This window comes from Camelus dromedarius, chromosome X (genome assembly GCF_036321535.1).
Source record: "Camelus dromedarius isolate mCamDro1 chromosome X, mCamDro1.pat, whole genome shotgun sequence".
In the NCBI taxonomy this organism is placed as follows: Eukaryota; Metazoa; Chordata; class Mammalia; order Artiodactyla; family Camelidae; genus Camelus; species Camelus dromedarius.
In genome coordinates this window covers 37,065,284-37,079,192 of record NC_087472.1, presented here as the reverse complement: position 1 = coordinate 37,079,192, position 13,909 = coordinate 37,065,284, and the positions used below count along the sequence as shown (strand labels likewise).

At 39.9% G+C, this 13,909-nt stretch overlaps 1 protein-coding gene across 1 annotated transcript in view; it reads left to right on the top strand.

Moving 5' to 3' along the window:
- DCX (doublecortin) overlaps positions 1-13,909 on the top strand; it is a 99,784-nt gene that overhangs the window by 7,495 nt on the left and 78,380 nt on the right. The window contains exon 3 of the mRNA XM_031446491.2: positions 3,033-3,373. Within this exon, the coding sequence (XP_031302351.2) occupies positions 3,033-3,373 (341 nt within the window). The remainder of the gene's footprint in view (positions 1-3,032; positions 3,374-13,909) is intronic.

The following is a 13,909-nucleotide window of genomic DNA, read 5'->3' as shown; positions in this document are numbered from 1 at the left end:
AACCACCATAAACATCCTGTCCTCTGGTGGGGGATGCAGATAATGGGGGAGGCTATTTGTTGTGGGGTTAGGGGGCACATGGAAAATCCCTGTACCTTCCCCTTCATTTTGCTGTGAATCTAGAACTGCTCTAAAAAATAGTCTTAAAAAATACCCCACCCTCAATGGGCATCAGCAGTGGCAACAACTGGCGTTGCTAGGTGGTAGCCATAAAGCTACTACATTTGGCATCTGAAACAACTGGAGATCTCCTCTCAACTAGCAGGAAATACTGTCTTTGAAGCACTGGTCCCTGGCAGCACTCATGTTCTGTAATGATTATAGCTCAGTTCCAAGATGGCTGCCCTTGCTTCTTTTTCTTTTCTGTCCTTCAGCTTCTACTCCTCCTCTTTTCATCTTTTTTCTCTCAACCCTTTCTTCCTCCTTTCCTTCTTTGCTCTTTACTTCTTGTTCTCTCTCTATTCCTTCAGATTAGGGCCTTAATAATAAAGATGGCTGGCATTTATCATGTGCTTACTGTGTACCAGGCTCTGGGCTCAGCCTTATAGATTGTACATCACCTGCTCTGAGCCTGAGAGCAACCTTAGAAGGTAGGTATTGTTTTCATCATCCCCACTTTGCAGAAAAACAATGGAAGCTGAAGGAGGTTAGGTAATTTGCCTAAGGGCACACAACTAGAAAATACTGGGAAACCCCATTCTGACTGACAGCACATAGGCTGCTCTTTTTCCATGACTCCATATTGGGGCCAAAAAGAAGAGAGTAGAGAGACTAAAATGTACTGTTGGAAAGTGTTCAACGTAGATTTAGCTGAGAGCAGGGCCCTCTGAAAAGTTCTTGGGTGCCATATGATACTATAGCTGTCTGCCATCATGTTCATTTTCATCTGGAGTGGTTAATCATACTCATAGTTCAGAGGCTTAAGAGGTTTAAGAGATGGGAGCAAAAAAAGTCCAGAGTGCTAACAGAGCTACACAGCTGACTCTCGAGAGGAGACTGTGGATGAGTGAAATCATAAATATATAGCCTCATACATTTGCACACCACAGTTGTCTGACAGAGTTTTAAAGTACATGACAAGTTATGGAAAACATCTGATTCAAAGGCGGTGAGCTCTTGAAAGGTGCCCATGCATCTGGCAGAGTGCTAAGGCTAGAGGCCATTTCTAGGGTATAGGAAATATCGGCTATGAATACACGGAGGAATTGAAAGGGCCCCTTCATCCTTGAGGTCACAAATTAAAGACCACACCCTCTAATCACTCGGCTTGGACTTGATTAGCCAGCGGGAGCCAGAGAAATTAGAGTATCTTTCGGCTGAGGTCTTTGCCCGCCCCATCCTGGGTGTGCGTGTCTGCATCAGGTACAGGAGGGTGCCTGTGCTCACCTACAAACCATCCTTTGGTCCCCTTGTCAGGACAACACTAGCAGCTTCTGAGACTCAGAGCAGTGCTGGAAGCCACTTTGCATATGTTGCAAGCCACTTACCTTCCCCCTCCACACACACATGTATAAATGTCCTCAAAGGTGCCCTAGAGAATCTGACTGAATCTTCTCTCAGCACTAAGAAATTGATTAATTAACATGATTTAAAGGATTTGGTGCTACAGCAAAGCAATCAATATTTGCACAGGGAGTGAATCATCAGTCCAGCATTTCTGAATGTCTCTGCATGGTTCTCCTGTTGAAACCGAAGGAAGAAGAGCAATCAGATTACAATCACGTTTAATGCTTTCTTTGCACAGGCTAGGGTTTATTTATTCATTCATTTATTTAGTGTTATTACTGATGAGTTAAGCCTGATTAAATCACACTGGTTTGCTGTAGCTTGACCTCTGGATGAACTTCTGTATACCTTGAGGCTAATGTGTTTTATTCAACAAATCCAACCTTTTCCAATAGTCTCTCCCCCAGGCTGAGCCTACCTCTCTTCCTCTTTTCTCCAGCTTCTAGTCCCAGGTGTCTAATCCCCTCCTCTTGCCTCTGGCCCCTGTGTTTCTTCCGCTGTATTAGTCATTTCCTCTAGCCCATGGTAAATGTGAAAATTACATGAGATCCCTCCAATCCATAAATCAGGCTGTATAATGTATTCTCACATCTCCACCTCATTACTTGTGGCAGCCAAGGGTGAGCGCTGGTGAGGACGGCCCTGAATACACAGAGCTAGTGTGCAGCATTCGAAGGTGGAAAGATGAGGGGTGGGTGATGGAAACAGGGGAGAGCATTTCTCAAGCAAGAGCTAGACTGGCAAACAGAAGTGTGTGTGTATGTGTGTGTACAGATTGTTATTTAGACAGTTTCTCCACCTGGGTGTGGAGGTGAGCAGTAGAAGACCTAATTATACACACATACATATTCACCACTCACCCACCCACCCACCCACAAACACACACACACACACACACACACTCTTCACATTTCACATTTCAGTATTCTACTGCTTAGCCATATACTCTGTGCAAAGTACAATCTGTCTTCTTGGCAAGTATGTACTGTATGCCCAATAGGCAAGGTTACTTTGGTCACTTTATCTTGGAGTCAAAATGTGTTAACAATGAAAGTTCTCCTCAGTTCATAATATAACAGTGGAATGGGGCTATGAGTCCAGAGATAGGACAGGAGCATTAAGAAATAGAGACATGTTAAAAAAAAACACTCCAGTAATGCCCCTAGACTTTAACACACATCCTAGAAATTAATATAAATGTTTCAATTGCAATAAAACCATATCAAGCTTGAGAGCCCCCCCCCCTTATTAGATGATACTTAGGTATTTTCATTGTCCTTGGGACCCTTAGCTTTATAGGATTTTTCAACTAAGTATGACATTATAATGAAGAATATTTTGCTGATGACTTGCTCTTGAATTTGAATGAGCCGAGTTGTTAGAGAGCCCAATTAGGAATTGCATATAAAGTTTGTTATTCTCACCATGTCTCCAAAAGTGCTACTCCAAGGTCAGTGTGTATTAGTTTGGTTAGAATTATCCATATATCTGCTATTAAACTAATTACCACTTATTTCTTCCTTTAGGGGAAAGCTATGTTTGTTCCTCAGACAACTTCTTTAAAAAGGTGGAGTACACCAAGAATGTCAATCCCAACTGGTCGGTCAATGTGAAGACATCTGCCAATATGAAAGCCCCTCAGTCCCTGGCCAGCAGCAACAGTGCTCAGGCCAGAGAGAACAAGGACTTTGTGCGCCCCAAGCTGGTGACCATCATCCGCAGTGGGGTGAAGCCTCGGAAGGCTGTGCGTGTACTTCTGAACAAGAAGACAGCACACTCTTTTGAGCAAGTCCTCACTGACATCACCGAAGCCATCAAACTAGAGACCGGGGTCGTCAAAAAACTCTACACTCTGGATGGAAAACAGGTAGGTGCTTTTTTTTTTTTTTTCCAAATGACTCTCTCCTTATTTGTTCTAAACCGTTGGATGACCATCTTATATCTCAGGCATCATTTCTGGTTGGGAGACTCTTCTTCCTCCTCTCATCATCCCTATCTGACATATTATGTCTCATTTGGAAGAAAGGTCTTTTCAGCAAACAAAGCAATGGACCAGAAATCTGAGGCTTTGAAATTCAATCTGCTTCTGAGTTACCAGTAAAATGGTCACTTATCAACTTCCTTATCTGCTAGGAAAAGATGTATTAGAACCCAGGTCCTACATATTCTTTTGAATAGGAGTTTAACTATTGCATGATGCAATCTTGATTGTTCAGTGTATGTGACTGGAAATGAGATTTGCCCACTCATTTCTTCTTAGAGACTCTCACATTCATATTCAGCACCCATTCTGGTGAAAGAGGTTAAAGCGATACTCACATTCTACGAAAGGAGTCATATATGGGGAAACACTGAGGTTTCTGGTTCATTGTCTTTGCCTCATACTAGACCACACTTTCTCACTCTCTCCCTTTTCCATGTGACATAGCTGTCTTAATTTGGTTCCACTGATGGTTTGTGTGAGAAAGGGACTATTTCAAGATCCTAAAATTAGCCTAAGAAAGATGCTGCCATCTGTTCCTCTCCAAATCAGGTTCTTCATGTCATTGGTTATGCCTCTAAAGTGCCACCTATATTAATATCTGGGAAAGAATGCAGCCAGGCGTCTCCATCAGACAGATGCACCATTCTCTTGAGCATAGGGAGCTGTAAATATATGATAAAAAATGTTCCAAGGGAATTGAAACAGTGGCTGGTCCTTTGGCTCTAAAGAGAATCCTGGTCCCTCACCAGACAAGACAGGTGTGGATTACTATTAGACCATACTTTCTACCTCTTAAAATACCTTTGGTGTCTGAGCAACTATATAGATTCTAAAAAAAAAAAAAAAAAAAAGATTCATTATATCAGAGTGATGAGTGTCCAAATGCGGTAATGTGTCTCCTGCCATCATTTCTGATATTATACTGTGTACTACAAGATTTTAAGTTACTGGGAAATTGCAAACTCATATACATGGTGATTTGTATAAATGTGCTGCTTCTGTCTGTTACGCATCATCCTGTGATCTGTGAGAAACCTGGAAGCATTGGTTGTATGTGATATGTGTTTGTTGCACCAAAGCAATGAGTTTATCTGTGATGGGGAAAGTTCCAACTCCCAAGTATCTCTCTAAGAGGATCTCTTTTCTGAGGACCAAGTATATAATAAATGGGGGCTGCCCAGGAACAGGGTTGATCATCAGAAACCTCATCTCAGAGAAGTAGGACTTTAGGAATTTTAGGATCAGTGGATCTTAGAATTGAGGGTGACCTTAGAAACCATGACATTTAATCTCCCACCTATGGCAAGAATATACTCTACAACTATTTCAATTTCTTAAAACAGCCTATTTCACTGTTGAACAACTGTGATTTTTAGAAGGATTTTTCTTACGTTGGGCATAATTCTGCTTCCCTATACACTTCAGCCTCTTGAAGAAATACAGAACAAATACAACTCAAGGATATAAGACTGGGATTTAGAAGACTTAGTTTCTAATCTGAGTATTGCCACTTACTATGTGACCTTGGGGTAATCACTTAACTATCCTGAGGCTCACACATCTCCTCTGTAAGAAAGGGCTAATCACATATGCCCTACTCATGCTCACAGGGTTCTCATGAAGATTAAATGAAATAATGGATATGAAAGCACTCTGTGAATCAAAACACACAGTGTAAATATATATGCATACAATTCATCACTAAATGAGATAAAATATGTAAATTTTTCTGACAATTTACATATATATTAATAAATGTTAACGCACTTCCCCCTACTTAACCTTCATCAATCTTATCATGAATTTCCAACATTTTGTGGAGATATACCATACCTTGGCATTCTGTGATTGCTCCTAGTAATAAATAAAGGGACACCTCCAACTCCTAGATAAGCAAGTTTCAATCCAGTGATGGGTGGATTTTCATTATACAGCAGGTTTTCCAACTCCTTCAACTCCTTGGGGAACATGTTATAGCATGCCAATGTATGGTGTGGTATATGTACAGAAACGTCAGGGTGGAGTGCACAGGGGAGCAGAGCAATGCCTTGGCAGGCATCAGTGCCTCTGTTCCTTCTCTTTCAAATGTCTCCCTCTGCCTGCTCTGATCCCTGGGGGCCATCTTTTAAGACATGATTCAAATGTCATTTTATCTCCAAAAACTTCTCTATCTGCACCACGCAAAGTTAAAGTAATCTTAACCTATTTTTTTTTTGATGCTCAGCTCCTGATGCATTATGGATGCTCTATAAATGTTTGCTGATTGAATGGGCTGACATAAAGAGATTCTCACATGGTCCAGGTAGATGTTCTGAGAAGCCATCTGCTTTCAATGCCCCAGACACTAGCCTGAGGTCTATCAGAAGAGATAGGGGGCTTCCAAAGGAGTGCATATTCCACCTGAGCAGCTCCTATCTATTACTTGGAAGTCACTGAGGGCAGACTTATAAAGCAATTTTTCCCAAAGGATATTCTGAGAACTGTTCCCATCTCTCTACCTTCAGAGGCTCTTCATAAAAGGGTTTTATGGTCGAATAAAGTTGTGAAATTCTGCAAATTGTATGCCTTTCTGAGAGGCTCTCATAGCTTATTGCCATATTAAATGTTCTGAGAAGTCCTGCAGAAAAGAAACCCATTTAATTTGGACCTGGGATTTCCCAATCTTATTTAACCACAAACACATTACATGGAATACACAAATACACACACACACACACACACACACACACACACACACACCCGTCTCAGGAGCACACTAGGAAAAGCTGTTTGCAGAAGATGCTGAATGATTAGGAACTAACTGCTCTAACCTCACTGGTAAGATTGGTATGGATGGAGTAACCCACAAATCAAACATTGTTGTGTGGTTACAGCAAGGACATTAAATAAAAAAATGTAAGGGTGCAAGGACACAACCTACTAATTACAAAATAGGTGCTGAGTCTACTGAAAGTTGGTGCCAAACTCAAAATTGTGGAGTCCAGCCCATTTCCCAATTCTAGTGATGATAGCCCTAATGTTAACACCTGTCAGTCACTTTGATTACTGGTGGGTATTCTTACTACTTGGGAACATGATCTTCATCTGTGCAGGCTGAAGGCACATGTGTTGCAATGGCTAGGACTTGCTTGGATGAGATTCCATGCCTGTCTTTGGCTAAATGTGGCACCAGGCAGAAAGGACAAAGTATGGTCAAGGCTATTTGTTGTGAAACGTTTTAATCATGAAGTCAGGACCATCACTTGGTTTCAGTTTTGCTCTAACTGGGTCCCAAATAGACCAAATAAAGTAGTTTTCTCTCTCTTCATTTAAATAATGATCAGTTAAAACAGCCCAGTTAATTACACCAGATTTATTGTTGCTTCTCTTCTCATGTGTACCATTTGACTGATTGGCTTATGCTGATTGACAAGCAATCTACGGACCTGGCTCTCATCTCTTTCTGTTTTTATTTGGTTTGGATGTGCTTTTGGAGCCTTTGATCTTTTTAGGGCTTATGTTTTGCCAGTATAGAAGACCAGTTTCCTCTGAGATATTTGTGGTCTGTGTAGACAGGGAAGCTAACCATCACTAGTAGGACAAGGTCCCAATTAATTCGTCACCTCAATGAGAGTTTGCTAATGGAATAAGAAGTAGTTGGTAGTGCCTTAGCTACTTCGATGGGCTCTAATAGATTTCTAGGAGGTCAGGGAACACACGATGAAGGGTTAGACGATGATGCACATTGGTTCACTCTCAGGTGAGGTTGTTTTGATTCCTTGGCAGCTGGAGAGGTTGCAGTGTGTTGAAAAAATTATCCACCTATTAATTTTTATAATCAAGCCATGCATTGACCTTTATACTTAAAAGTCATGGATATATAAAACTTGGAACCCAAATTTCTGGTTCACTTGGTAGTAGAGGCTCAGCAGATACATGGTCTAGCCTTAAATTCATTTCTGTGAAGAACAGGGCATGGTGCTTCCATTAGAGATGCAGAATGTTACTAATAGACTTTTAGCTATTTGGCATCTTACTCAGGGGTGCAGCTGGCCCTCACACCATTCATTTTCATGCTTTATTCATTCTATACTTATTGGCATCTCTGATCTCAGTTTTGTCCACATCCAGGTTCTGTGGAAAGATTCACTGTAGCCTCAAGATCCATGCCTAAGAGATAAGTATGGCCTTTAGTAATTTTGTTAGCTTTGTTAGGCCAATTTTCAACTGGATGAATTTATTTTGTGTTTCTGTCTATATCTTTCTAGTACCAACTACTTGAACCAGAAATTTTAGGTCTCAGAATAAGAGAAAAGAGCTTTAAGCTGATTCCAAGATTACCCATAGCCTTGGAATCTAGAACAGGAGTTTTAAGACATGTTTTGAACCGGAAGATGGTGGAACAGGAAAAAGAGAGCACGAAGGGTGTTTGAACTGCTGCTAAGTATTCCAGGAAAGACTTGCCCCTTCCATCTTGCTGTGCTAAATAACTGGGTGCTGCAAGCACAAAGGTAATTACAGGAAACACAGGAAGACAAGTTGGATTTAACCTTGGAAATGTTGAGTGCATTTCCCAAGGTGGATGTGTCTTTCTTTTGCTTGTATAGCCAGTTTTTCTCCATGCCCCACCCTCATCTCTGGCCCTCCAGCCACATCTGGTCTTACTTATACTCCCTGGCCTCCAGGTCTCTCAGAGCTAACCCTTCTCTCCTCCTAGTGCTATGTTCCTGTCAGTCAACAATGGGCTCAATAGAAAAGGCCACGTGGCCACAAATTATGCCCCCAAAGGGAGGTCATTTATCATTGACCTTCTCTTGAGAAAACCAAGGCTAGAAAGTTAATGTTTGTATTACCAAACATTCCCTCTTCCAAACCTTCCCACAGATTTCATTCCTGGAGACAAGCTTTGAGAGGATTGACTTGAGTATGGAATAGAAAAGAGCAAGGAAGGGAAGCCAGGCTGGGCTCTTTGAAGGGGGATAGTTTGCAACCCACCTTGCCATATATAGTATATACTTCAAGAGGTCTCACATTGAGGTAGATTTTGTACTTTAAAAGAGGGCTTATGATGGAGGTGGCCAAACATCAAATATATTGTTCTTTTGAAAAGAAAGGGCCAAGTGTAGCCTGGTGTTTGGTTATTTCTTCATGATTTATCATCTTAGAGTTTTATTGTTGACTAGATGCTCTTGGCTCTGAGCAGTGATAGAGGTGGGGCTTGGCCATTGCCATCAAGAACTTTGGTATAGTATCCCAGTCTCTCATACTGACTAGTCTGTCAATATCCAACATTCAGCATATGGAAAGAGCCCTAAACTGGGATTCAAAGACCTGAAGTCTAGTCTTTACTCTGCTCTTCACCAGCTATGTGTTATGGGACCAATCACATCTCTTCTCTTAGTTTTTGAGATACATACATGACCTTTATGATAGCAGAATATTCATCTCACAGTGTTGCTTCTGTAGAGATAATTTTCAACAAGCTGCCACTCTTCTCAATGCCCTCCCCTTCTCTATGCTCCTAGGATCTCCAACTTGATGCAGTAATCACCTTGATGAATACCTTGTTTTCTAAAATGGTCACTAAACATATTTGTACAGTTCTTATTCTTATATTCAGATCTTTCTTGCTGCCTGTGATGACATGACCAAAAATATTTTCAAACTTCTAATTTTGATTTGACCTCCTTTTCTTTCCACTGTGGATGATATAAGGAACAGAGGGTGGAGGAATCACAAAACAAAGCAAGATAAAAGCCAGCCTACTAAAATTGTGACAAGCATTTGACAGTGCTATTATTAAGGTGTCTCCACCACAGTGGTGCTATTTTCAGTGCTGGGAAGGATTGTTGCCAATGGGGGAAGTGAGCATCACAGCTATATCTTGAGTAAACTGAAGAGGATCATCAATTGGGGACTGATCTGGAGATGCAAGCTATTCTATTAGCAACTGTTGAATTAACTGGCCTCTTTTTCTTAGTTCTTTATTTTGATCTTTCTCATTATTTCCATTCCTTTAAAGTGGAAGAAAAAGCATTGTCTCCAAATACAGTTTTAAAAATAGCTTTATTGAGATGTAACCCCCCATACCATATAATTAACCCATTTTAAGTGCACAATCCAATGGCTTTTAGTATATTCACAGAGTTGTGCATCCATCACTACAATCAATTTTATAAGTTTTTCATCACCGCAAAAAGAAACTCTGCACACTTTAGATATCATACTCAATCCCCCATCACTAGACAATCACTTATCTACTTTCTGTCTCTATAGATGTGCCCATTCTGGACTTTTAATATGAATGAAATCATGCAATATGTGATACATTGTGGCTGGCTTCTTAGCATGTTTCAAGAGTCATCATGTTGTAGCATAGCACTATTTCATTCCTCTTTATGGCTAAATAATACTCCATTGTATGGATATGCCACATCTTATTTATTCATCATTTGATGGACATTTGGGTTGTTTCCACATTTTGGCTATTATGAATAAAGCTGCTATGAATATTCATGTTCAGATTTTTATGCAGACATACATCTTCATTTATCTTGGGTAAACACCTAGGAATAGTACTCCTAGGTTATATATATGTATAAAATTATATATATATTTAAAATTTTAAGAAACCGCCAGGCTGTTTTCTAAAGTGGCTGCACCATTTTATATCCCTACTAGCAATGTATGAGGATTCCAGTTTCTTCACATCTTGTCAACACTTGCTATTGTCTATCTTTTTATTGGAGTTATCCTAGTGGGTATAAAGTGGAATCTCATTGTTGTTTTTAGATTTGCATTTCCCTAGTAACTAATGATATCAGATATATTTTCACATGCTTATTGGACATTTGTCTATCTTCTTTGGAAAAATATCTATTTAGATCTTTTCCCATTTTAAAAATTGAGTTGTCTCCTTTTTATTAGGTCATAAGGGTTTATTATATATTCTGGGCACAAGTCCTTTATCATATATGTAATTTACAAATATTTTCTCCCAGTCTGTAGCATGTGTTTTCATCTTTTTAATGGCTGTCTTAATTCTTCAAGAGCAATTTTTATTCATTTTGATGAAGTCCAATTTATTAATTTTTCTTTTATGCATTGGCAATATATCTAAGAATTCTTTACCTAAACCAAGGTCTCCAAAAATTTCTTACATGTTTTCTTCCAGAAATTTTATAGTTTTATCTCTTACATTTAGATACTTGATTTATTTCAAGTTAATTTTTGTGTATAGTGTGAGGTAAGGGTCAAGGTTTTTCTTTTCTTTCTTTTTTTCTTTTTTGGAAAATGTATATCCAATTTTTCCAGCACCATTTGTTGAAAAGACAAATTTTTTAAAACTTGAATTTAATCTGATAGTTAGAAATAGCAGTGGTTCATATCCTCATATCCAGGGGGTAGCTTGGCATTAAAAGTTAGCAGCCAAATGCTCTGAAGTTTTCTAGAACTTTCAAGAACTGTGAGTGTGAACTAATACTAGCATGTATTTGAAGTTTATCTTCTTTATGAATGAATAATATTCCATTGTATGGATTCACCACATCTTATTTATCCATTCATTGGTTGATGGGCATTTGAGTTGTTTCCATCTTTTGACTATTATTAATAATGCTGCTGTGAACATATGTGCAAGAGCTTTTGTGTGGACATATATTTTTATTTTGGTATAAACTTGGTAATAGAACTGTTGGATGCTGGGGTTTCTCCTGTTGCCTAACCACCAAACCCATGTTCCTAAAGCACATACCCAAAAGGGTACTCCAAACAAACAAATTTATACTCTCTTTTTCTGTGTAGAGGTTTGGACCAGAGTTCTACCCTAAATAATATACTAGAAAGAAACATGAAAGTCCCTTTAACAACATTTCTTAAAGCTAGAGCAAATACAAAGAATATATTTCCCTCTTCCTTTTCTCTTAGTCTCACCCTGACCCTTCTAACTCTCCAGATTCTTTTCAAACAGAAGGAACTTCTAGTGTAAAGAGTCACAGATCCCTCCCAAACCACCAAAGTTCCTTAGCTTTAAAAAGATATACCGAAAGGGATTTCCAGAACCCCAGTCCATCTATTTTTTCCTAGATTTAGAATACTTTTATTCTTGATACCACGGACTCTATCCTCTCCAGTTCTTGTGATATTAGCTCCTGAGTAAAAAGAAAAGCTTAGCTGTAGAGAGCCACAGCAGTTCTGTATTATTAGCTCAGTAGTCTTTGTCCAGGGAAATTTTGCCCCACAGGGGGTGTTTGGCAATGTGTAGAGACATTGTTGATTGTCACAAATGGGAGAGGTGTACTATTGATATCTAGTTGGTAGAAGCCAGGGATTCTGCTAAACATCCTACAATGCACAGAATGGCCCCAGCAACAAAGAATTATCTGACCCAAAATGTCAGTAGTGCTATGTTTGAGAAACTATGTTACAGTATAAAGTGCAAGGCTGATGTGGCAGAAGCTGAGAGGAAGTCAAGGGCAAGATCCAAGAATAACCTTATAAACTATGTTAAGGAGATTGGATGTTACCCTGTAGTGATAGAAGCTACTGAAGGATTTTAAGCAGAGGAATAACATGATCAGATTTGCAGTCTGGGTAAGTCACCCTGTTGTTCTGGATTTAAGGAAGATAAAACCAGTAGGGAGGCCAGATAGGAGGTTGTTTAGTAGTATAGGAAGGAGAATAAAAGGATCTAAACCCAGGCAGTGGCAGTGGACATGGAAAAGGGGAAAATGGATTCAAGAAATATTTGGGAGGTGGAAACTGGAGACCTTAGTGATTAATTGAGTTTGGGGGTGTGTTAGTTTTCTACTGCTGTATAATAAGTTAGCACAAGTGTAGCAGGTTAGAAGAACAGCCATTTATTATCTCACAGTTCTGTAGATCAGAGTTAAAGCAGACTTGACTGGGTTCTCTGTTTAGGGTCTCACAAGACTAAAGTCACAGTGGCAGATGGGCTAGGCTCTTATCTGGAGGCCCTGAGGTTGAATCCAGGTCCAAGCTCATCCAGGTTTTTGGCAGAATTCATTTCCTTGCTGATTGTCAGCTGGGAGCCATGTTCAGCTTCTTGAAGCTACCAACATCCTTTTCACATGACTCTCTCCGTTTTCAAGTTAACAAAGGTACCTCAAATCCTTCTCGTGCTTAGAATATCTCTAATTTCCCCTTCTGTCACCAGTCAGAGCAAATTCTCTGCTTTCAAAGGGTTCATGTGATTATATTGCTCCTACCTGTATAATATCCCCCTTGATTAACTGAAAGTCAACTGATTATTAACCCTAATCACATCTGAAAAGTCCCCTTTGCCATATAACATAATTATAGGAATAACATTATATTCATAGGTTATACCACACTCAAGGAGAAGAGATTATATAAAGGCAAGGATTATTCTTAGAATTCTGCCTACCATGGGTGAAGGAGGAGGAGCATTCAGGTGACTCTGAAGTTTATGAGTAAGGTGTATGGGTGGATGGTAGAGTCATTCACTAAAGTAGGGAAATCCAGAGCAAGAAGCAGAGCTTAGATATATTGAACTTGGGATGCCTTGCTACATCTAACTGGAGTCTCTAGAATGTAGTGGTATATATGGGTCTGGAGAGAGGCCTGGGCTGGAGATATAGATTTGGGAATAATCGGCAAACAACGGTAGTTAAAATCAGGCAGGTAGATGAGCTTACCAAGGGTTCATGTGAGAAGGTGCTCCAGGAAAAGACAATGAGGGATACTTGCATTAAAGGGATGGGGAGGAAGAAGAGCCCAAGAATAGTTAGAGAGAACCATGGAGAACTAGATGGTGTGTCCATAGAGGCTAAGAGAATAGTTTTGAGACAAGAGTGTGCAGCTGGGTCAAATGTGGCAGAAATGTCTTTTTCAAATGAAGATTTATGTTATTAAACCAGCCAAATCCAGGTTATTTGAACAGTCATTATTTCTGGGAACAGGAGACAAAATTTTCCAGTAGATCAGAGGGCGGGGTCTGGCTCAGGAAGACCCTGAGAGGCAACCAGGCAGACGGAGTCATGACTGGGTCAGGCTGTGCGATTTGATGTTTTTTGGCAGTTACCCATGCTCCAGATCTATCACAACCTGCCTGTCAAATGTCTCATTTTCCGAGGGCTTTAGTTCCTGCCAGCTCCTATGTTATACATGGTTACCAAAATGCCCTTCTGATATAGCTTATGTCCTGTATGCATTTTAATATGCAGAGCTAGCCCTTTGTTCAATATGCTACCTTAGAACTTAAAGCCCTATCCCCAGATAAGTCAGACCTTTTGGGATCTGATTTTCTCAGAGCCTTCATCTCAGCTCACATATTCACTTGGTAAGGCTTTAACAAATCCATCCTCACTATAATGTTAGTTCCTACCAGTTTAGAGCACATTTCACAAATTGTTATATGTAGTACTAGTCTGATCAAATGCTCTTTGATTAAATAAGTTT